General features: G+C 45.7%; 1 protein-coding gene across 3 annotated transcripts in view; it reads right to left on the reverse strand.

Moving 5' to 3' along the window:
• Nucleotides 1–771: 771 nt before the first annotated feature.
• The window catches only part of CALB2 (calbindin 2), a 29,964-nt gene continuing 5,185 nt past the window's right edge, over nt 772–25,550 (reverse strand). The window contains exons 2-11 of one of the 3 annotated variants that reach the window (XM_008069576.1): nt 16,944–17,020; nt 14,086–14,175; nt 11,799–11,879; nt 8,250–8,306; nt 7,585–7,662; nt 6,993–7,048; nt 6,627–6,666; nt 6,352–6,405; nt 5,606–5,677; nt 772–1,465 (exon numbers count right to left, since the gene is read on the reverse strand). In XM_008069576.1, coding sequence (XP_008067767.1) covers nt 1,349–1,465; nt 5,606–5,677; nt 6,352–6,405; nt 6,627–6,666; nt 6,993–7,048; nt 7,585–7,662; nt 8,250–8,306; nt 11,799–11,879; nt 14,086–14,175; nt 16,944–17,020 — 722 coding nt within the window. In that variant the 3' untranslated portion in view covers nt 772–1,348. The remainder of the gene's footprint in view (nt 1,466–5,605; nt 5,678–6,351; nt 6,406–6,626; nt 6,667–6,992; nt 7,049–7,584; nt 7,663–8,249; nt 8,307–11,798; nt 11,880–14,085; nt 14,176–16,943; nt 17,021–25,550) is intronic. The other 2 variants (XM_021718354.1, XM_021718355.1) reach the window with 2 other exon arrangements.

Here is a 25,550-nt window from a genome sequence, read left to right on the forward strand (position 1 = left end):
TCTGAAATTAGTACCATCCTGTAGGATTATTGTGGGATTAAATGAGGTAGTGTTGTCAAAATGCATCTTGTAGACACTCAATACATGATAGTATTAAAAAGAAATCAGTCATCTCTCTATTCTAGGATCTCAAGGAGCTCTGTGGATTTAAGGGCCAAGCAGGCCCTACATCAAAAGGCATGTGATCAGGTGTTATGGGATAAGTTGCACTTTGAGGAAGATAAATTAAATTTGTGGTTGTCTAAATGTCTGCTGGAGGTCCCTCATGCTTGGTGGGAATCATATAGTCCCACCATTGTCACACCCCACTTGTGTCCTTACTATAAAAGGAGCAATGACTTAGAACATGAATCCAATCTGCTGGATTCATTTTCTAGCTCTGCCTCCAACTGGCCACGAGACATGGGCTCGTTATGAAACATTGTCATCTTTCTTGCCTGTATAGTGGAGACAATCACAACACCTCTCTGAAAGGATTTAGAGAGATATTTTAGGTCCACTGTTCATCACAACACTGGCCACTTAGTAAGATTTCAATGAACCAGTAACTGATGTGATAATCCCAGAGACATAGATGCAAACATGGAAGGAAGTAGTGATTCAGGTTGGTAAAGGGACAGCAATGAATGCTGAGTGAAAGACACAGAGTTGTAGAGTCCTACACCCCAATTAGGTGGTCCTAGTACTCTTCCTTACCCACATGAGAACAGGCCCACCCTTTGTCAAGAACAGATGCTAGCTGCAGAGAGAAGTCGACCACTCGACAAGAACTGGGTAAGCTTCCACAGCGGAACATTTCCATTTTATTGTCTATAAACTCTTCTTTGGTAAACAAGAAACCCAAAGAGAAAAGGAGCACACCGAGTAAGGAAGGCAAGGAAAGGGCAAGTGCCCTGCACAAACAGGAGCTCTGAGAAGACAGCTACACCATTAGCAAAGTGGTGGATGGAACTCGGAAGTCTAGGGTGGGTGGTGGCATGGGGGAAGGGCAGAGGGGAGAGAGAGGGAAGAGTCCTCTCTGTTGGACATAGAAGCTTAAATCATACAGCGAAGGAGCTCATGCATCACAGCAAAGAGAATTAGGGACCCTCCACCCATGGCCCCATCACCTTCCATGCACATGATCCACTGTAGGCAGAAAGTCTACCTCGGTAGGGTTGGGTGGAGGGGGTTCAAAGGAGGCCTGTCAGTAGCCCATCCTCCATCTCTCCTTTCCTGCTCTGCAAGCTGGTGTATGCAGGCTATAGGGGCGGGGGAGGGGCGCTCATGATCTCTGGATCTGGGTAGATGTGTCAGGGTGGCAAGGGCAGGGTTTGGGGGAGGTGGAGAAGCAGCCCCTTTCCCCCTTTTACATGGGGGGCTCACTGCAAAGCACAATCTCCAGGTCCTTGCGGTAGAGCTTCCCTGCCTCGGCCAAGGACATGACACTCTTTCTGTAGTTGGTGAGCTGTTGGATGTTCATTTCCTAGGAGATACAGAGAGAGGGTAAGAGCAGGCTCAGTGATGGTCCCAACCAAAGGAGCCCCCTACACATTCATAAACACACCTGCCTGACCTTTCATCCCATACCAGTGTAAGTGGTTTAGAGGAATACAAAGCATGGGCTTTGGAGTCAGATAGAACTGGGTTAAAAGCTTCTCTCTTTTACTTACTGACTGTATTGCTTTGGGGAAAGGAGTCAATCTTTCCGAGGCTAAGCTGCCTAATCTGTAAAATTACACTAATATTAAAATAATAAAATAAAATAATAAAACTAAAAATACACTATTATTAACAGTACTTGCCTCATTGAGGTGTTACGATGACTACCTGAGGGAATGAAGGTTAACAACCCTTAGCATAGTTCCTGACACAAGCACTCTGAAAAATAGTAGCTATTATGATGACAGCCACTATCTATATATAACTTGATGGGTCTTCTACTTCATTGGGCCTCCATTTACTCAAAGCCCATCTGGGTCCATGCAAGTGATGAAAACTTCCCTGGTCTTGTTTTCAGGCCTCTGAACCATAATTCCCTAACGTTACCCATTCAAACAAGGTTTACTAAATCCTGTCTCTCCCAGCAACAACACTCACCAGCCTCCTTCTTGTTCACTGGCTTCTTCTTGTGGTGCTCAAAGGTCACTAAGACAGGTGACCCATAAACATATGCCCATAGTCTCATATAAAATAGAGGTCCAAATTAAACAGACTATTGATATCTAATAGGCCCTGTGTTGAATATATGCTTTACAATTGCTTTGGATACAAATAGCCAATGAGTCTGAACATAGTAAGGTCATCACTGATACTGGAAAAACACTTAACTATCTTTTTCTGTATTTCCTTCCTTTCTTCCGCCTTCTTCTCCTCCTCCCTATTCTCTCCTTTCTTTCTCCTCCTCCTCCTCCTCCTCTTCTTCTGTATTGAAAATGTTGGCAGACTTTTTTTTTTTTTTTGGTGTTGGAGCCTCTGGAGTGCCATGGCACAATTGTGGTTACCATAGCCTTGACCTCCTGGGCTCAGGTGATCCTTCTGTCTCAGTCTCCTAAGTAGCTGGGATTACAGGCATGTGCCACCATGGCTTGCTAATTTTTAATATTTACTGTAGAGATGAGGTCTCGCCATGTTGCCTAGGCTGGTCTCGAATTCCTGGGCTCAAGCAATCCTTTCACTTTGGCCTCCCAAAGTGCTAGGATTATAGGCGTGAGCCATTGCACCTGAACAGCAAGAAGTTATAAAAAAAAAATTCTTTCCTTCTATGCTGATGGGTCATTATCTCCATTCTGCTAATGAGAAAACTGAGGTATAGTTATGCTCATTAGTATGCTAGTCCCCTGAGCCCTGAAGTCTAATTATTCACTTAGTTCAGTCCTTAGTCACCTCTTTTTCAGTGCTCAAACACCAGACTTTTTACCCCCACTGTTGCAGGACATCCCTTAGTTACTGATTTCTGGTTTGATGCCACCAAAACCCAAGGGCACTTTGCAAGCATGTCTAGCTCTGGGGAGCATCTTCCCTAGAGTTGTGAAGTCCCTGGAAATGTCACCTAATTTATAACACTGAAGTGTGTCTGAGCTATCTGCCATTCAGTTAGGAGCCAAATGGGGCCCCATATGTCAAACCCCAGCTTGAGACACCTCCCACAGTGAAGTCTGGCAGTGAGAGGCTTAGCAGCATGGGGGAAGGGGCTGCTTATTTCCTATGTCTAGAAGTTTCACATAAAACTGGAAAAGGCTTTAGTGAGTTGCCATGGCCTCAGGAATGCTGAAATACTGAAGTTCAGTTCCATCAGCCTGTCCCTCCAGGAGCCTCAAACATTAATCTGCTCAGAAACCTTATCATAGGCCATGCAGGCAGCATCCAAACGGAATGTGCATCTGCTATGTAGGTTTACCAAAAATGGCTTTTTCCCCAACTCAGGTGCTGCTGTGTGTAGTCATGCAGCCCTCTCCTTCTACTGATTCACTCTCTCCATCCCCAGGTGCCAAATCTGGAGGTTGGTGCAGGTGGAAGCCTCTCAGGTTGACAGCTTTAGGAATACCCTTGTTCTCTGACCTTCGGAGTTGCTTCTGAATCCCAACACCTGAATCTTTACTGTTGCTTTCATATGTAGAGTCAACCTGTGCAGCTCTCTTCATTACTTGTCCTTTGTGTTCTTCAAGAAAGAGCCTAGTTAGTTGATGACCAGGAAGTTCAGGTCACTCTGAGGTTTAACGTGTGTCTTTAGGGTTTATCAACCTCAGGAATATGGCAGGGTCTTATGAAGACCAGTTATGCCTCATTCACATGATTACATAAAGATAGTTTCTATTATGGTGTGCAACGTTCCTTGGACATAAAAAGACACGTACATAATTTTTTTGGCTTGGTGTAGTAAATCCTAGCACTTGGGAGGCCAAGTCAAGAGGATTGCTTGAGCCAAAGAGTTCGAGACCAGCCTAGGCAACAAGTGAGACCTCATCTCTACAAATAAAAATAATAAAATTTAAAAATAATAATTTTCTCCTAGAATTTGGTGCTAGGAAAAGAGTTTGCTGAGTTCAAACACTGGGTGAGTACTTCCTTCTCCCTAAGAAGTATTTGCCTCCTTATCATTTATTTTCTGCTCCTTTCAAGAGTAATTGTAGGTAACATAAAAAAAATAAATTTAGGATGAAACAAATGAAGGATGAGATTCAGGATAAAGAGATCAGAAAGCACTTGAAAAGAGAGATAAATAGATTCAGAGGCTGCAGATAATTTTTTCCTGAAATTGAACATTAAATTTAGCTCTTGCTTGGTAGCCAAGGCAGTTAGACAACTCAAGGAATTATAGAACTTTCATCATCTAATTAAAGAAAGCAGTGAAACCATTTGCTCAGAGAAAGGCATGAAGGAAGACAGCAGCAAAGGTTTGTCCCCTGGCTGCTGATCCACCTGACACCTCATGTGTAGAGCACTAAGACCAATCTACGGGAGGGTCTCCTGGGTATGCCCAGCAGGCAACACCAGGCAAAATAATGGAACTCACTTCTCTGTCTTTTCTTTAAGGGGAAAAACCTCCTTGGTGGCTCTTTTTAACCTTTCCCCATCTCCAGATTCCATGATTAATCAATTCAGAATAGCCCTTCATGTCCCACTGGCCCCTGCCCTCCAAAATCTCTCTTTGTGTGGAAAGCAGGGGTGGGGATGTGTGGTCAAGGTCTCAATCTGTTGCCCAGTGGCACAATCATGGCTCACCATAGCCTTGACCTCCTGGGGCCAGATTATCCTTCCACCTCAGCCTCTCAAGTAGCAGAGACTACAGGTGCATGGCACTGTACCCAGTTAATTTTAAAAATTGTCTGTAGAGATGAGGTCTCATTATGTTGCCCAGGCTGGTCTTGAATTCCTGGGCTCAAGCGATTCTCCCAAAGTGCTGGGGTTATAAGTGTGAGCCACCACGCTTGACCAAAAGTGGGCTTTGCTGACAATTTGGCCAACACTTCTGTGGGCAGGGCTATCTGCAAAGTGCTACTGCTTCATAGCAGCATCACTCGCAACAGCTAGCACATGGATAAACCTGTGTGTCTACAGATGAGGACTGGATAAACAAAATGTGGTATATATCCCCACAATGCAAAATTATTCAGCTTTAACAAGGAAGAAAATTCTGACATGCTACAAGATGGATAAACCTGGAGGACAACACACTAAGGGAAATAAGCCAGTCACAAAAAGACAAATACTATATGATTCCACTCATATAAGTACTTCGAGTAGTCAAATCAGAGACTGATAGTTTAGAACAGTGGTTACCAGGTACTGGGAGGAAGGGGGATGGGAGTTATTGTTTAGTGGGTACAGGTTTCAGTTTTGCAAAGTGAAGAGTGGAAGGTGGTGATGGTTGCACGTTATGAATGTGTTCAATGCCACTGAACTGTACACTTAAAAATGGCTAAGACGGTAAATTTTATGTTCTGTGTATTGTACCATAATTGCATTTTTAAAAAATCAACCAACCAGAAATAAAAACCAAAAAAGCCTGCCATTGCCTTGTTATGGTAGATCTGAGGGAAAGGCATTTCTCTCTACCTCTTCCTCAGAAACCTCTCCCATCCCCTGGGGACAGAGGCCCAGGCCTGTGGGCTCAGGAGCTCACCTTCTTGTTTTTCTCATACAGATCCTTCAAAAGGGCATCCAGTTCATGCTCATCAATGTAGCCACTTCCGTCCTGGTGATGGAAGCAGAATCAACACAGAGCTCTAGAACACCCCGACCCATTTCGGGAGGTCTAAAAGTCTAACCTGCCCATTACTCTGTGAAAACGGAGGTGTTCTGATTGTGTCATGTCAAGATCACACATCCCTTCTGTCTTTACCAAGTCAATGGGCAGCTGAGTGCAAACTTTGAGTTGTCTTTCATTTGCATGGAAAATATAAATGAGATTTGAGAAGCATTTAGTTAACTCCCTAAGTTTGGGAGTTATTTAAGGTTTACCTTCAACCCTTTGGTTATCACAGGGGACAGCAAAGGGAGGGGCAGGCAAGGGGGTCATTTCACTCTCAACTTCCCAGGGACACAACTGACCCTAGTGCCAAAATGGATCTGACACCAGGGCAGTATTGACTGTCACCTCCCTGTGGCCCCTGACAACACCATCATGCCCCAGTTCTGACCATAGCCCTCTTTCACTAACGATTCTGTTACACTCTGAAGAAACCAAGCCCTTGGGCTCCGTAGGCCACAGATGGAGAAGGACATTTGTCTTCTCATACAGCAGAAGATACTGCAGGAAGGAACCACACAGCCCAAGCTGCCCATCTGGAAAACTCGTCTCTTCCTGCAGATGAAGTCAAGCCCTTCTGGGGCTTCTGCTTTCCCCTTCCACACCATCTTCCTTCTTACCTTGTCGTAAAATGTGAAGATTGCATTGAACTCCTCTGAGGTCAGCTTCATGCCCTGTAAGGACCAAAGTGTTAAAGACAGAAGCAAAAGTCCCAGGATATGTGTGTGTGTGTGTGTGCGTGTGTGTGTGTGTGCGTGTGTGTGTGTGTGCGTGTGCGTGTGCGTGTGTGTGTGTGTGTGTGTGGTATGGTACATTGAGGGAAGGAGTGGAAGGACAAAGCTCAGAGGGATAAAGGGAAAGGAGGAAGCAAAGAAGATCAACGTGGCTTTTTTACCTGAAATTTAAGCAGGAAGTTTTCCTGTACAGGCAAGAGTCTGGAAAGAAAATGTTGGCAGAGATTAGGAGACAGAGCACAGGCGAGAACAACTCAGGCCTGAGGGAAGGCAGAGGCGGTGTCTGTAGTTACAGAAATAATCTCTGAGCACTTAATAATCAGGAGTTAGTGGAAAGTTCAAAAAGAGGGAGACAGACAAAGTGAGGTGTTGATGTTCACAGTTCTATCTAGCTTTGTCTTGAACTTCTGATGCCGGGTCCTGTCACTTTTTCTCACTAACTGATCTCAGAGATAGGGAAGGAGGCACAGGAATGATCCGCAGGAGTCTTGTTACAAGTGACACTGGGAGCAAGGGCATGTGCTTACCGAGACATCTCTGAGAGGCCCAATTTGCCATCTCCGTTTAAGTCAAACATTCGTAGCTGTTGGGGACAGAAAGAGGTGCCTGGGTTATTTGCTTTGAACTCTCACATGGAATCTTGACCTGTCATTCCTTTCTACTGGAGAGGAGAGGAAGGAGGACAGGTAGCACAGGCTCACGCCTCTTCTGAGATCACCCGGAGGCCAGGGACCAACATCATCTAAATCAGTCACTGGGGGAACAGCAGGCACTTGGTCACTGCTCCTATCTCCTCTTCTCAGGGAGAGGGACAGCTGGGGCACAGCAGGTCAGGACTAAAGACCCACTCTCTCAAGTTCATCTTCTCCTGAGCTGCAGAGGTTGCCATGGAGACAGATGTTCCCCAGTCTCACACTGGCCCAGGAGTCAGCTCACATCCAGCACATCAAAGGGTGTGTGAGGCCATGTACTAGCATCTGTTTTTTGCTAGCTGCCACTGTGAGGCACTTCACCTGGGCCTAAAGAATCAGCAAACAAAAGACCCCGCACAGCAGAATCCTGTGGCTTAGGGGTTGAGTCCTGCACCCCTGGGGAGGAGTCACATTTCTGCCCACTCACTATGGTTTGAGTGTATTCCTGGAGCTTGGGCTCATCATATGGTCGATTCGCCTTCTTCAGCAGGTCTGACAGGAATCCCTGGAATATAAAAGGCTTCTTCAGAGTTTATAACTCATTCATTCAGCCCCTCATTCTGTTACTCACTCATTCATTCAGATAGTCTACAAGTTTTCTTGAGGTTGACTAGTTCTGGGGCCCATGACCCTCATAATCTCCTAACCCCTTAACACCTGGGGAGTGACTTTGAAGGCCTTTGTAGCTCCTGGATGTAACCTTGCCCCCGCAGAATAGGTGCTAGAGACTGGCTCTGCCACCTGAGAACCCAGTATCCAGGGCTAAGCAGTGCCTGGGAATCACTGGTTTGCCAAAGGAATTTGGGTTAACATACAAGCTAGAGGGCCAATCTTCTTTCTGGAATTGCCTTGAGGATCCTTGTCCTGCACACAAAGGTGCAGAAGAGTGGGATTTGGTTGAACACTATGGCCTGCAGCTCCTTGTTCCTGATTTCCCTCAGTTCCTCTGAACAAGGTCAACAATTCAGTGCCAGGCCTGAGTCATTCTAAGAAGCTCACAAACCCATCCTCCTCATCTAACATCCCTCCCTCCCTAGTCTCCTTAAACCCACTGCCACTCTGGCCTCATACCCTCCCCAAGGCCCATCCTACCTTGAGCTCATTGGCTTCAATGTAGCCACTTCTGTCAGTGTCATACTTCCGCCAAGCCTGCAAGGGGAATATCAACCTATTTGCAAAAACATCACAATCTACATGCCTCCCTTCCATTCCCCTTTAATGGGCCAGGCAGGGTTTTGATATTCAAGAATATTAGAACAAGATGAAGACATGGCGATGGTGTAGCTTAGTCTCTTCAGTGTCACAGAGAATATGAGGAAACGTGAATTGATCATGAGATTCTAAACCAGAACCACTCAGCTAAGCTGTTTCCAAATTCCTGACCATAGAAATGGTAATATAATAAATGCTTGTTGCTTTAGGCTGCTACACTTGGGAAGTAATTTGTTACATAGCAATAGACAACTAATATAGTGGTCTTGAGAAAATATGGTCCTGTATACAACTGCTCTGAAATCTTGGCCTTTTGCCCAAGCTATCTGGTGGAGACCAGGGAATGCTATTGCGGGGTAGAGGGTGAGATGGGGGGTACTGCCTGTATCTGTGGCAAAGAGACCCAGAGAATCCTGTTCCCATAAATCTTTGGTCTATTTTGGTGCCTCATCTTTCTTAGACTTTCTTCTAAGTTTTGCTCCCCTGACTTCCCTTTCCCCTCCAACTCCAAATTGTACACCTGAATACCAGAAACACTTGATTTTCTGAGAGCAGGAAAACACTAATGCTTTTCCTAAATCTCATCTCCTGCCCTGACCACTTCTCCACCTTGTATGTCCCTTTCTATTGTCAGGAAAGTTAGAATTTTATGGATACTTACAGTTACATATATTTTATGTAAAGTGTCTTCCTTTCATACCAGTAAACAAGGCTATGTAATTCTCATGGGATATTAGTGTCAGGGTTCAGGAATTGGTCTTGACTTTTTTAGTTATGAGAAATGAGCAAATCCCAGCAAAAGGGTAGACTTGTACTTTAGAAAACTTGGGAAGATGATATTTCACTAGAAGAGTGTCTTTTCTCTGCAGAAAAAAAAATGCCTTGGATTCCATCAAAGTATTATTTCCTATGCCCAGAAAGCCCGCCCTTGAAAAGGTACTAAGAGATATGTGAGGGTTTCCAAATATAACTTCACCAACAACCTGCAGGTACTTAGTGCATTAGAGTTTAGTTCACTTGAATCTTGACTGAGGAAAAGAAGGCAGACATCTTCTCCAGGTTGTTTAATGGGAGGATAATCTGAAGGAACCTCTGTCCTTGCACAGAGCAAAGCGGCTACTTTCCTGCACCATCTGCCTGCAGGTTCACCTCCGCCCGTCCCTTCCATCCTACCTCTCCCCCCACCCCTTAGATGCCAGCTCTGGGCTCTTCCGCTCGCCTTCTCTCCCCTTCCAGCACTTGTGTTCATTCATCAGTGTGTCCTTATTCTCTTCTCATTCAAGGAAAAGAGTTCAAGAGACCTGGGCTTTGTGAAATCTCAAAGAAATCCTGAGGCATCACTAAAATTAGAAGTTAAAATGTTGTGCAGAACATAGGATGGGAACTACCCCAGAGCCTAATCTTCTCAGGGCTACCAAGGGACCATTTCATGTTTCCACCTGATAAAAACAATATAAAAAAGTGGACAACCCCAGGAGGGGATGGTACTATAGGAGGGTGGGGTCCCAGGAACCTTGGGAGGGGTGTCTGTTCTGCAGTTAAGCTGGAGCTCAGAAGGAAAAAGGCATATAGGAATATGAAATCATGTCAACCACAAAGGGAAAAACCACTAATGATTTTGAGAAAGAGAAAGAGAAGGGGGCGGGGTAAGGAGATGCTTTTAGCTCCTCTTTAAGCATTGCTGCCCCCTGCAAGCTGTCACCATCCCTGTTTCCAGACTAGAGGTGGAAGAGAGGCCAATCTTTGGCAGCATCCCCATCAGGAAAGGAGGGGTAAGCCATGATGTTCCCTTTTCTACAGGCAGAAAACTTGATACTCACAAAAGTAGCACCCTGACAAGTTATAAGGATATGCAGAACTTTTTCTCCCAGACAGGCAAGAGAAGGACTAAGAACAGAAGCCAAAATGTCAATTACCAGCTTGTGGATTCTTGCCATCTTGAGAAAACTAGAGAAAATTCTTTAAAGCACCATAAAATTAAATCCATATCTATGCTTAGACAAGCTGCCACTTTAAAAATGACTCTTCCACCCTGAGAACCGGTTCTTTCTAACCGACTTTCTGTCCATGAGGAGAGCTCACTGCCATTTGGGGTTCCGGGTTAGCTCTCCAATCATTTTAGGCAGTGAATCATGGAGAGGGGATTGCTGGTGGCTGGAAATGGATTTAACCCGATGAATGGCAGTGGAAGTCAAGTTGAAGCCCAGTCATTATTTACCAGAGCAGGCAGTTTGTGTTGGGGGTATGGGTTGAGTTTTACTCTGAGGAACACAAATACAGAATGGCTAGGGTGGAGTCCCAGAAGAAAAGTGAGAAATACTTCGCAGTTTGCGGGACATCAGGATTAGTAATATATTTGATTGAGCCATATAGAATTTCTAATTTTTGTAAGTGAAAAATGGTTAAATATCAGCAGTTTCATATGGTTCAATCTATCGGTTGAATATTACTCAAAAGTCGTGAGTTTTGACATCATATTTCACACATGGATCTCAAAGAAGTTCTACTACGAAGAGGGTGATGTTCATTTTATTTTTAGGTATGTATATGTTTTTATTTATTTATATATTTTGAGTCAGGGTCTCACTCTGTCACCCAGGCTGGAGTCCAGTGCCACAATCACAGCTCACCACAGTGCTGACCTCCTGGGCTCAGGCAATCCTTCTGCCACAGCCTCTCAAGTAGCTGGGACCACAGGTGTGTACCACCATGCCTGGCTGTTAAAAAATTTTTTTTATTTTGTGCAGACCAGATCTTGGTATGTTTCCCAGGCTGTTCTCAAGCCCCTGGACTCAAGTGATCCTTTCACCTTGGCTTCCCAAAGTGCTAGGATTATAGGTGAGAGCCACCACGTGCAGGCAATGCCAATTTTAAAGGGGTGCATTGAAGCCCAGACCACAGTCATAGATCAAACCTGAAAGATACTGGAAACTGAAATTCTCACTGGACTTCTCCAACTATAGAATGGGATATAAGTCTATCCTTCCCAAGCCTGCTTCTTGGAACTCTGACTTCAAGGAATACCGATATTATTATTGAGTGACAGAAGATCCTGGGGCCAAACTGAGTGGAACAGGTTTCTTTTTTCCAGGGTTTCTCAGAGCCTTTAATATGGAAATACCCACAACAAATCCCCAAAGAAGAGATGCATGTACACAGTTTTTCCCAAGTGCACTTGACCCAAGCTTACTTCTCATCTTATTCCCCACGCTTTGATGTACATGCATGTTATCTTGGGATAACATGTAGATTCTGATTCAGGGGGTTAAGTCTGCCTTTCTAACAAGTACCCAGGTAATACTGATGCTGCTGGTCCATGGACTGCACTTTGAGTAGCAGAGCTCTAAGGGAGTTCTCCCAGGGACCATTTCCAGGTAGGCAGGTAGGTCTGACTCTGAAAACGGGAGGAAGGCGGCGCCTCAGTCTTACCTCCATAAACTCGGCACTGGAGCCCACGTGCTGCCGAAAGCACAGAAGGAAGTTCTCTTCGGTCGGCAGGATCTGCGCCAGCTGTGGGACAGAAAACAACACTGATATCATGGAGGGTCCTGCCAGGGAGCAGAGCAGACTTTCCTGAGGGAAGGATGAAAAGGGGCCAGTGGTAAGGAAGCAAGGGAGTCACATTTTCTTCCTTCCTTGAGAACAGAGCCTGGTGGCCCTTCAAAGGGGAAGAAGGATGTTCAGGGACATGCTTCTGGGTCTCCCAACCCTTAGGGGATGAGCAGGTGGAGGGACAGAAGGTGGAACTCCCCTAAAATGCAAGCACCCAGACTCCAAAGAATACTTAATAGATGATTCCATGTATATAAAATTCTGGAAAATGCAAACTAATCTAAGTAGGTGAATGGTTGCCTGGGGTAAGATGTCCTGCACTGGTAGGAAGAACATTTTTGGGGATGATAGAAAGTCTGTATCTTGATTGGGGTGGTGCTTTCATGGCCTAAAATCTAAGCTCATGGAATTTTATACTTTAAATGAATGAAGTTTATTGCGTGTAAATTAATAACTCAACAATTCAATTAAAAAAAAATGCATGCATTCTCCTGCAGCAAACATTGTCAGTTGCCCACCTGTCTGGCTTTTCCTCTTTCTACTCCCTGAATCCTTGGGTCACAGGCAAATCCTGGTAAGTCTATATCAGATAATCCCATTCCCCTTGCCCGTGACTGGTTTACAGATAGACATATGACCCAGTTCTGGTCAATGAAATGTGAGGGAGGGCTACTGCAGGTACTTCTGGGAAAATTTCCTTGTTCTTAAGAGGGAGCCTTTCTGCAGCTGGTCATGATTGTATCTGGGTATGACGCCTAGAACTGCTGCAGCCATCTTGTTACCAGCCTGAGGATGAAGGTATTTTGGGGACAGAGAGCAAAACCAAGAGAATTGCAGAGAAGCAGAGCTAGAGCCCTGGCCTCCACCTGGAGCCAACACTTTCCATGACCTTTCTGTTTGAAGCCTCTCATGGTAAACTATGGCCCCATCACATGGCCACACCTACTCACTTATATATTATCTATGGCTGCTTCTGAACTATAGTGGCACAGTTGAAAAGTTGTGGCAGAGACTGTATAATATAGCACACAAACCCTAAAATATTTACCCTAATTTGTATTTTTACAGAAAATGTCTGCCGGCTGCTGATTTAAGAACCCTAGAATCAGCATGGGCATCTGCAGTGGCTACTGTTAGTGCCTCTCCCAGCTCCTCTGTAACTAGGCTGGCAGCCGTCTCTCAGCTGTAGTGAAGATTAACTGCTAACAGCTGACAGTTGCCCCTGCACAAGAACTGCCCTCAGCCAGACTAGAGCTGCCCAACTAGGGAAGTTCCACTGGTCCCCTCCTTGCCGGGAGAGGGGCAGCCTGCTTCTGATGACTGATTGACGTGGGGTTACAACAGACCATCTCCTCTTGCCTCATGGTGGGACCCACTCTGTACCACAATTCACACTTCAGAGACCCCATAAGATCACGCCAAGGCTAGGCTCCAGCTGAGATCACATCCTTGCTCAGCGCCCTTTCCTACTTCCCTCTCTTCCCATCTCTAGAGAGTTCTTCCTCAGTAGGTCGCATCCATTTGAGCCTCTGTCTCAGGCTGTGCTTCCAGGGCACCTGACCTAAGGCAGTATCTCAACCTTGGGAGGAGCTCTGCCCTAATTCCTGTGCCACTATCGTCATTCTTGACTCTTTGTGGACTGCAAGCTTATTGTCAGAGGTGTTTGACACACGCATGTATATGTATGAGTGTGTGTATGTGTGTATATATGTTTGTATAAATTATGTTATATAAAATATTTATGTATATAAATTACTTATGTAAATTATAAATGTGTAAATTATATATGTGTAAATTATGTATATACATATATAAATTTAAAAAATTTTGCCTTTGGGTCCCTTTAGGTGGGGCACAGACTCTCCCGTTCACCAGTCTTCACCCTCCCTAGTGTCTTAAGCTGGGCTCATCACATAGTTATCTTTTGGACCTTGAGGGCATTTAAGGTCTCCACTCCTGTCTCAGGCCATGGTTTATTGCTCCCTCGTTCCTTAGGGGACATACAGAAAAAGTCCCACCCGCTCTCTTTAGTCAGCCCAACTGCTGGGTGTGAGGGAGCTTTGGGGTCCCACCTCATTTTGTTCCCTAGAAGGATGCTCTAAGGAGCATGGGAGAGGTGCAGGTCCCGTCCCACATAGCTCTTAACCAGCACTGCAGGGCTCACCTCTGCCATCTCGATTTTCCCATCAGAGTTCTTATCATACTTCTGCATGAACTCCTTCATCTTCTCCCCAAGGTTGTCACTCTTGGACATCTGTGGAAAGATAAAGGGGGTTGATTTTGCTGTTGCATGCTGTGAGAATTATGATCTCAGGACAGTGGTCTTGGAATCATCTTGCATCCAGGATAAGCAGTTGAGGAGCCATGTTGTGCTGATGCTCTGAGTGAGCAGGGCTGTGTCTTTTTCCTTTTCAAGATCCCTCCAAATCAAGTCATCATTTTTAAAAGGCTCAGTCACGTAATTTTGAAAGGGAGACAGGACACATGGGAATGCTCTATAATCCTGTAAGTAAATCCTGTCTTTGAGAAGAATTAAACCACAACTGTATCAGAAGAATTTGGACTTATTCCCATCTCTCAGATATGAGAACTGAGGCCCCAATATTTCACTGAGACAGCTTGTGATCAAACTGACTTAATCCAGTGCCCCCCGATAGGTTATAAGCATGTTGCCATGGCTAGGTGGTTTACTCATTTTCTCCTTTAAAGACTAATTGGCAATTCTACAATACTTTTCACTACGATTTTATGCTTGGAGGAATATGGGGAGAAAGTCATTATATAGTTGAGGGGTAAATAGTCCACTCAATTATTCTGACTACTAGAAAGCAAAGAAAGAACTTAAAAGTTTCTTTAGCTCACTGCTGCCTATCTTCAATAGAAGACTCTCTTGACATTCTCAGACCTTCCCCTAGTTTGAAATGTTCCTGATTAATTATTTGCATTAAGGAGCTCTTCCTTATCCCTAATCAATGGAGAATCCACCTGGAACAGCTGATGCCTCTGTTTCACTTATCTGATGACTTCTAGATTTTCTCTGTGCTTCCCAGGATTGGGTCAAGGGAAATAATATCAACTTTAAAAAAAATTTTAATCTTAATTTATTTATTTTAAGAGTTGTAAGGTACATGTGGGGATTTTCTACATAAGTAAAAGGTGAGGTTTGGGCTCCTAGCAAGCCATCTCTCCCTGGTAGTGAACGTGGTACCCTGTGAGTGGTTGCGTGTCCCTTATCTGCCTGTCTTCTCTCCCTCTCTCCTTCAACAGTACCCAACATTTGTTATTTCCATATTTCTATCAACTCTGAGAGTCTTTTCTAAATTCCTTCTATCATTTTTACCTTTGGAACTGATGTCATCAATTTGCCAATATTTACTGGCTTATCAATATTTATTCATATTTATAAGTGCACAGGGTCTGATGCTAGGCACTTATTGCAAATGAGGTCATTCCATTTAAGTTTTACAATGGTCCCTGTGATGTTAGTAGCCCCTCCATTTTATACACCGGTGGAGGCCAAGATGATTTCCCTTGAGGTCACCCAGTTAGTATAGCCAGAATTTGAACTCATGGCTCCAGTTTCCAATAGTCTTTCTACCACATAACAGCTGCTCTGAGAACCAGTCCTAAATGACATCAGTTGAGATTGTTGTTGACAGACTTGAACATTGCCCCAATGCCATCTGAGCAAGGGAATGGCTAAGAGGAGGATTTTAGATTTGAAGCACTTGATAAAAACACATTTCTCTGCCTAGCCCATGATCCCAGAATCAGTTTTAAAGCCCATACTTTCCGTGATTCCGGCTTCATTATCCTAGTAATGAGGGTTGATGGGGGAACTGTTGATTTACAATACATGAATCACCTCCAACCCTTGTAAGCCCATCACTTTGACCTCCTTCTCATTGGGGCGCTATGCCGAGCTCTGAACCAGGAGCTCACCGATGGATTTGTGACTCATCTCCCAAACTGCTCCCTGAAGAGCTGCAAATAAACAGTGGATTGGCCGACAGACACGCAGCAGGGGTGAGGAGCGAGAACTTCAGAGGACCCGAGGGAGCTGGTGGGAGGGAGTGGGTCTGACTCCATATATTCCAGAACCAGACATGGGAATCACAACAGACTAGCTCCAATCATCTTAGCTTTTCAATATTCCAAATGCCTCCCTTCAAAGGCTTCAGCAAATTTAATAGTGTCAGGCTGGCATAGGGGGAAACAATATTCTTGTCATTAAGCGGCTGGGATGTGATCTGGAGTCACTTTGGGCAGACTCAAAACCGTGACACCTCCATGATTGTGGCCAGTCAGTGCCTTCCAGTTCAAATACTGGCTCAGAGCAATCCTTAACTTTTCTCTAGACACTCACTGAGGACTCCAGCCTTTGTTAGTTTAGAATCATGGTTCTCCACTGAGGACCATCCCCACCCCCACATCTCATACCTGGAGGGCATGTGGCAATGTTTGGAGACATTTTTAATTGTCACAACTTGAAGGAAGGTGCTACTGGAAACTCGTGGGTAGATCCAGTGATGCTGCTAAACATCCTTCAATGCACAGGACAGCCCTCCACACCAAAAAATTATTCGGTCCCAGATGTCAATAGTACTGAGGATAAGAAACTGTGGGTCTAGAATAAAGCCACCTGAAACCTCTTAGGGATCCAGTCATGATCCCTCTGAGCATCTTAGGGAGGCTGTGGACTCTGACCTTAGGGGAAAAAATTCTATTTTTATATGTATAACAGACTCAAAATCTTGCAGTAATTTTTTAGGGGGGTTCATTAACCGGTAATGCCCATTTGTGAATACCCCTCAATTCCAGATAACCAAGGATATTGAGACAAAGTACTCTTAGGGAGTATACTATTTTTTGTTATCCTTACAAATAAAAGAAAAACACTAGTGTCAACATCAGAGATATCAGGCCTGCTTATGGGATGCATAACTTGGGACAGACAATGCAAAAAGTCACAGGCCAGAAAGACAGAAAATTCCAAACAATGGGAAAGGAGGCTGGGCTTACCATGCCAGAGCCTTTTCTTGCCTTCTCCAGCTCTTGGAAAAAGTTTTCTAACTCTTTACCTTCAATATACCCATTTCCTGTAAAGAAAGCAACAACAACAACAAATCAATCAACCTCAGATCTAAATAGTAAGACTAACAAGGTGGGGCAGGGTAGGGACAAGGGGCTTCTCCCCACTGATCCACAAGCAGGAGACTAGGTCAGTTGAGTTAAAGGTATGAGTCCTGTCCTCAGGGCGTCTGCAACCAAGATGAACAACAGTGTCTCTGGGATATGCCACTAGAGAATATTGAAAGGAACTAGCATCAGGGCTGAGCCTGCAGAGGTGAGCAGAAGCTGACAGTGTGGCATCTGTCCATAACGGCCTGGGCAAACACTAGGTGCTGGAAGTGTGACAGGAGATGTGTCATCAGCATCAAGGGCTGCCAGCAGATGGCAGGCCCCGGGCAGAGGCAGAACTGGGGTCCCTGAGGTTCAGAAGGTATAGTGAGTTGGCGTGTCCCCCCATAATCTATGTCCACCTGGAACCCCAGCATGTGACCTTATTTGGAAACAGGGTTTTGCAGATGTAATTAGTTAAGATGAGGTCGTACTGGATGGGGTAGGTCCTATATTCCATGTCTGGCATCCTTATAAGAAGGACACATGGAGACACGGAGACACAGGGAAGAAGGCCGTGTGAAGACAGAGGCAGAGATTGGACAGATGTGTGTATAAGCCAAGGGACATCGTGTGTGGCCGGCAACCACTAGAAGCCGGGAGACAGGCAAGGAACAGATTCTCTCTCAGAGCCTCTAGAAGAAACCAACTCTGTTGACACCTTGATTTTGCACTTCTGTCCTCCAGAACTGTGAGAGAATACATTTCTGTTGTGTTAAGTCACCCAGTTTGTGATATTTTGTCATATTAGTCCAAGGAAACAAAAACAGAAGAGCATCTGCCCTATGGGTTGGGGGCCCCGTGGGGATAGGTCACAAGGATCAAGGGTAGAGGAGGCAACCCACTACCTGGTAATGAAGAGGGGTGGGGGTCTGAGGTCTGTAGATGCAGATTCAAACCCTGGTTCTGCTGTACTTACCAACTACGTGACTTTGGGACAGTTATGTAACACATGTCATCTGCAGCATGGGTTATTATAATTAAACGGGATTCTGTAAGCAAAACCCGCCACACAAACATACCATGAATGTTATTGTTTGGGTTCAGTTACCAGAACCTGTGTATGAGTATAATATGGGAATGAATCCGAGGAAAAAGTACAATGATCAGAACCGAGTCCCAAGGTCAAAGCCTGACTTGCAAGATCATATAAGTAGTGAGAGCTCCTTTAGGTTCACACACTGTAATCCTGGATGGCCTAGAGTCCAGGGCTAAGTCAAGTCTATGACCAAGGTCACTGGTCTGAGCTGTGATGGAGAGAGGGCATTTGTGGATGGGAATAAGACAGGGATAACACTATGCTTCCTAGACTTTGCTGCATATTGGAATCTCTTAAAAATATGAATAATAGGCTCCCACCTCCAGACATTCTGATGCAATTGGTTTGGGGGGTGAACTAAGCATCACCATTTTTTTTTATTTTTTAAAGCTCCCAGGTGATTTCTATGTGCAGCGAAGTTTGAAAACTACTGGCCTAAAGTCAAATTTCAAGTCTGATCTAAAGCCATTGATTCCCATAGAGGAGATTCAACTTGAACAGGGATGGTACTTTTCTTCAAGGACAAATTAATTACAAATGTAACAAAGAAAATGAAAAAAGAGTATTTACCTTGGCCTGAGGGGTGATGGGAAAGGTTTTTCCTACCCTCTCTTCCTAGTGTCCCCTGAGAATTTAAGTTCTGAATAAATAAACTTAGAGGCACCCTCTAGTGGAGAAGATGCCACAATAAATATCGCATGGAGAGACTCACATGAGATACATTATGTATTTTTGTCTGCAGGGAAAAGATGTGATTGTAATGGCAGGGGGTGGGGGAAGTGAGATTTGAGTTTCCTTTTATCCTAGGGTGGGGTGGTTATCTTTCTTCTAGGATGTTCTGCAAAGCTTCTTAGGACAGTTGGAATTTCAGGAGTCTGTGGTACCTATGAGGCTGGCTTAAGTGCGGGAGTAGGGAGTTAGGGAAGAAGGATTTTCTAGGCAAAAAGGCAGTCCTCTAGATGAGGATGTGGTGAGTGGGAGGAACAGGTACTTTGTCTTTCTGGTTACTTGCTGCAGTGGTCTGGCTATTCTCCCACTGCTTAGGTGCAAGTTCCATTCTCCTCCTTGGAAGTTTTGTTGAGTCAGACAGGGAGGTAAAAACTGAACTCAGCTCTGGGTCCATTGGTGGCTTCCAGAAGCCCAAGGATGGGGTAGGAGGTGGAGGCTCAAAGCTGGCATGATGAGTGAATGAGCTTCATGGTTCAGTGGAACAGAGGCCACAGGAGCTGGATCCCAAGCCAGGGTTGGACAGACACATGAGTGAGTGTGTTTCTGTTTCATGAGTGTATTAGGAGGTGGCTGAAAAGAACTGGGGGCAGGAGCAGCCCTACAGAGCAGTGTGATATTTGTTAGAGAGCAGCCTCCACTCGGCTCTGAATAGATCCCCGCATCCTCACTACTCCAAGCAGGGGACCTCAGTGCTCTGCCATTTCTTCTCTGGTCCATTCACTGTTTCAGGGATTGGCAGAGTTACTGGCTCTTCTTGTTGAGACACCAACATCTGGTTCTTCCTTACCTCTATCATATCCAGACTATAGAATATCACCTCTCTGAATCTCAGTTTCTTCACCTATAAAACGGGAACAGTGATAGCACCTTCCTCATATGGCTGCTGTGAAGATTAAATAGGATAATAATACACAGAAAGTGCCGGCCCATAGTGAGCCTCAAAAGTGCCAGTGGTCATTACCAACATGGCCGGCATTGGTGTCTGCTGCCCATGGGAACACCTAGGCCTTGGGCCGCTTTCTTGAGGCCGAAAAGATTTGGGGGCACAGAGGGAGGCCAGAGCGGGCAAGGTCAGCACTGAGCCATGTCCCACCGAGCAATTGGAATCCAAAGAAGAAAAGTAGAAAAGCACAGACCTGTAGGGGCCACTTTTTCTTGGAGTTTTTCGGGGACTTACAAAGAATAAGTATTTATTTTTACTCATCTTTTTCTAGAAAGGTTTGAAGGAGGTTCAACAACCTCAAGAAGCTCAGACAATCAGCCAGTGCCTCACCCAGCAGGAAAGTTCCAAAGGTCAGTGACTCCCATGCAGATAGAATGTCTTTAACTTTTCAAAGCACTTTTACCCTCTTTCTTTGCTCCAGCAGAAAATTTGAGCCCTGGCTATGTGTAAAGCCTGTGTGGGTTGCTGTGGGCAAGATGAACAGGTACAGGATGCCACCTCTGCCTTCCAGATACACGGGAGGATGGCATGGCAGAGTAGAATCCTTTCCTAGCAACAGAAGAAACTGAGGCACAGAGACAGTAAGTAACTTGCTCAGGATTACACAGTGAGGTAGAACCAAAACTGGAGTGTCCTAATTCCTGATCCAGGCTTCACTTCATTCATTTATTCATTCATTCATGGCAGTTTTGTTGAGCACCCATTTTGTGTGAACTGTGTGAGAGGTACTGGAGATGCAAAGGCTAGACAAGGTCCTGCCCTCATGAGACTTACATTCTAATGGGGTGTGTTGGGAGTGAAGCAGGGGCAAACAATCAGTGAGGAAATGAACTTAAACATGGTATTTCCAGAGTCAAGTGCAATGAAGGAACGATGATGTAATAGAATAGAGACTGACTTCCAGGGTTGCTTAGACAGGATGAGCAGGAAAGGCCTCCCTGAGAAGACTCAGCCACTGAGAAGAGGCCAGAGGAAGGAAGGAGCTGGAATGGCGGCACTGTGGAGAGAAGCCCCCTTCGTGAGTCTGGCTTGAGCAGCACAGGCAGGTTCCCGAGAATGGACGGGCCCCTCTCACTACATTAGGAATTCCACTACCTCCCTCTGTATACCCCAACAAAGGGACAGAAATGTTGTTCAACACAACCAGCCTTTATTTTTTGAACAGAGCAACAGTTCTACTTTGTGTCTGGTGCTTGGGAGCTATAACCAAACCTGTTCCTTAAAAGCACTTTACTGCAGGGATGAGGCAGTCAGACAGGCAGCAGATGGTACAGGGTGAGAAGCAGGGATAAGATAGGCAGTCAGGCAATGTGGGGTCTTGTGGAGAAATGGCCTTTGCTGATTTAGCGTCCCTTAAAGCAGGGGCCCTCAACCCCTGGGCCATGGACTCGTACCGGTCCATGGCTTGTTAGGAACCAGACTGCACAGCAGTGAACGGTGGGTGAGCGAGCGAAGCTTCATTTGTATTTACAGCCACTTCCCATCACTTGCATTACTGCCCGAGCTCTGCCTTTTGTCAGATCAGTAGCAGCATTAGATTCTCACCAGAGTGCGAATTGTATTGTATACTGCTCACACTTTATAAGAATCTAATGTCTGATGATCTGAGGTAGAGCTGAGGTGGTGATGCTAGCGCTGGGGAGCAGCTACAAATACAGATTAACATTGTAGTGACGTTTGACTTCACACAGACCATAATAAATCAATTGCTTACAGACTCATATCTTAACCCTATCAGTGAGTGCACAATAAATGTCACGTATTTGAACCATCCCAAGGCCATCTCCCCACCTCCCCATCCCATCCACCTCCAACCATAGAAGAATTTTCTTTCATGAAACCAGTTCCTGATTTCAAAAAGGTTGGGGGCCACTGCCTTAAGGTAACTCCTCATCCTTATCCAGGAGGCTCTCTCACTGGAGGCTGGGGTAGAGGAGGGTCTAGCCCACATCCTTCTAGGGAGGATATTGGCACTGGACCGATGGTTTGCTCTTCCTAGGACTCTCTAACAGGAGGGTGGGGTGATTGGCCACCAAGTAAGTCTCACATGAATGGGCATCCATAAAGATGTGGTTACCATAGTAACCATCATTCCTAACCTCCTTATCAAATCACATTCTCTGAACATTAGGGAGAGAGGGTGAGAGCCAGGGATGCTGCATCCTTCCTTAGGTCTACAGTTGCTACTATTCTTCACCATCATCATGCCTCAATTTCCCCAAATTGAAAGTGAAGCAACACTTCTTTACCAGTAATCTGACAACAGATGCTTGGGAAGTTTTGACTAAAGGATGATCCACCCTACGGTAGAAAGACGCTTGCTTATTTCTCTCTGAGGTTTGTATGTACAGATTTTCTAAGAGCTGAACAGGTAACAGGCACCTGAGTAAGAGGTATAATAATTCTACCACCAGCTCTATGACTTTCCATGTAATGTCAGGTAACTCAATCTCCCTGAGCCTCAGTTTCTTTATCTCTAAAATAAGCATAACTATGTATGTCCTCTGTACTTCATAGAGTTATGGTGACAGCCAAACAAGGTAATGTTGTGAAAGTGTGCTGGAAAATGTAAAATCTCACACAAATGGGAAGCATCATTTTTATACCCAGTGTCCTCTGAATCAATCTATGGGTGAAAACTTCAGCCAGAGTTTCAGCATTACTGCTTCCTTTACAGTACTGGTTCTCAACCCAGGCTGTATATTAGAATCACCCTGGGAAGATTTTAAAACAATGCTGTTACCTGGGCCCTACCTCCAGAGTTTCTGATTTCATTGATGGGGTGGGGTTAGTTTCAAAGCTCTTCAGGTGATTTTAATGTGCAGTCAAGGTCAAGAACTGTTTTAGAGTAACATGTCTCAAACTTTAAGGTATGGAAAAATTACCTGGGGATCTTATTAAAGTGAAGATTCTAACTCAGTAGGTTTGGCGTGTAAGGGCTTGCTATTCCAAGTGCAGTCTGTGGACCAGTAGCGTTGGCATTACCTGGGAACTTGTTAGGAATGCAGAATCCCAGGACCCACCCTGGACCTAGTGAATCTGGCTCTCCGGGCGCAGTGCCCAGCAATCTGATTATCACATGATCTTGGTGATTCTTCAACATGCTAAAATCTGAGAAGCTCTGGTTGAGTGGTTCTCAAATTGTGGTCTGACACATCAGCGTCACATGAGAGCTTGTTAGAAATGCAAATTCTTTTTTTTTTCTTTTTTGAGTTGGAGTCTCACTCTGTCACCCAGGCTGGAGTGCAGTGGCACACTCATGGCCACCCCAGTGTCGACCTGCTGGGCTCCGGCAATCCTTCCACCTCAGCCTTACAAATAGCCGGAACTACAGGCGTGCGCTACCATGCCCAGCTAATTTTTGATTTATTGTAGAGATGAGGTCCCACTAAGTTGCCTGGGCTGATCTCAAACCCAGAAATGCAAATTCTTTGTCATGAGGCCCCTCACACCTGTAATCCCAGCACTTTGGGAAGGTGAGGCAGGAGAATCGCTTGAGCCCAAGAGTTTGAGACCTGCCTGGGCAATATAGCGAGACTTCGACTCTACAAAAAAACCGAAAAAACTAGCAGGACATGGTGGTGTGTACCTGGAGTCTCAGTTACTTTGGAGGCTGAGTGGGGAGGATCAGTTGAGCCTAGGAGTTTGAGGCTGCAGTGAGCCGTGATTGTGCAACTGTTCTCCAGCTTGGGTGACAGAATGAAAAAAGATTCAAAAAAAGAGACGCAAATCCTTAGGACCTACCCAGGATCCACTGAGTCCGAATCTCTGGGGGTGGGGCCCAGAGGTCTGTTTTATTCAGCCCTTTTAGCACGCTCAGGTTTGAGAACTCTGACTTCGATGCTGCGTCCAGTCCCTTCTTGTGTGCCAGTCTGCATACATTAGAGAGGTCAAAGGAGGGAAGTTTAGAAGTTTCCGCACTCCCTTGTTAAGCTGCACCAGAAGCATCCATGAGGCCAGTCTCCTAGTCTGTCTGTCTTCTGTAGTTCAAATTCATCAAAAGGCAAATAGTCCTCTAACCTCTAGCACGAAACACCCTCGGGACAATCAAATCCTGCCTTTTGGGGGTAAGAAATTGGCTTCCCCAGCCTCTGTTACAGCATTGCTATCACTCTGCATGGTGTGCACCATTTACAAAGAGCTCTGGCTTCCCACCTCATCTGATCTTCATGACCCGGCCAGGCAGATAGTTATCAACCCCATCTTAGAAAGGACGAATTTGATGGGAAGGAGGTTCAGCCACACAGCTAACAGAAGGCCTGGATTTGCTTGCCTTCTCTCTATTCATTCCAAGGACAACCCCTGTCCATATGTGCATTTGTCTTGGTTTGTCTCTCTTTCTCTCACATCACACACACACACACACACACACGCACGCACGCACGCACGCACGCACTTCTTCCAGTGGCTCCCGGAAAATAAGAATAAGCCCCAGAGCAAACAGCTACCAGATGAATGTTTGGACACTTGAATTTCAATCTGTGTTATGGGCGGTGCTGCTTTGAAACAGTGACTGTGAGCTGGGCTGGGTCCCCTGAACCTGTGGATGTCTGGCAGCCTAATTCTGGGCTGAGTCCCAGGCGAGAAGGAGGCCAGAAGGATGGGGCAGATTGGACAAGAGGGGAGACAGCAGAGAGCCAATGAGGAAGGGGAAGGGCCGAAGCCGGGGGCCCGGATGGGACTGGCTCTGCCAGGGAGGGCCTCTGATGCAATCCCCCTGGAGCGCTGCTGGCGGGCACTGTTCTTGAAGAGCCTCATGCCTGCTCTATTAATTCTGGCTCCCTCGATATTGGAGTTGATTTCCCTGAAGGGTCTCCTTAGCTCTGGAAACCTCCCCCAGGGGCTCGCTTAGTAAAACCACTGAAGTCTGGAGGCAAATAAACAAGCTGAGCAGGGCAGGGATGCCCGGACTGGCTCGGTTGGTGGCTGCCCTGACAATGAAGGCTGGTGTCTTGCTTGTGCAACATGTCCCTAGGCCGCCTCTCCAGGGAGCCTCAGCTCAGCACAGACCCAGCTGCCCCCCCCTGCTGGTGCAATCACAGTCTGAGGGGCAGGGCAATGGGGCATGAGATCTCACCCAGAGGCACCCAGAGCAGGGCTAATACTCCATGGATACTCCTCAACCCAAGGGCACTGTGAAATTGGAGGTGGGAATAGCGGCAGGGGTGGGGGCCTTATCCCCAGGGACTACCCCTGGTGGGGCAGGAAGCTGCTTTCTGAGGGCTTCAGGTCCTAACATCATGTCAAGCCCAATTGAGAGGTCCATGGACCCTGTGGAAATTCACTCACAGGGTGAAGAGAAGGCCCTGCCCCAACCCGACAATTTTAACCTTGGTTCCCAGCACCAGTCCCCACTGACTTTAATAGGCCAAGAACCAATTGTTTTGATAAATCCCAAGATTGTCTTATGAGAATAGCACAGTTAAGTTGCAATGGTTGTATGTATTTATGTAAATTCTTAATATACGCCGCATATTTTGTGACCCTGTCATGGCCTGTCTTCTGTTTTAGTATTCCAAGTGCCTTCCTGTGGCCGTTCAATGCCAGTTGCCCAGGCCTCTGTTCACCTCTGAGAGGCGCTGCTGGTCTGACTTTCCTCCCCTTCCCCCAGCAAGAGACAACAAATTGGCAGTGAAGGAGAGCTTGCCTGGGCACTCTGGTCTGCCTGGTAGTCCTCAGTGGTGTGTGGGTTTGAAGGCTACTTCTGTCAAGGTCACTGGGTTTTGTAGGACAAGAA

This window comes from Carlito syrichta, unplaced genomic scaffold (genome assembly GCF_000164805.1).
Source record: "Carlito syrichta isolate Samal-C Ts95f unplaced genomic scaffold, Tarsius_syrichta-2.0.1 Scaffold312120, whole genome shotgun sequence".
NCBI classification, from domain to species: Eukaryota; Metazoa; Chordata; class Mammalia; order Primates; family Tarsiidae; genus Carlito; species Carlito syrichta.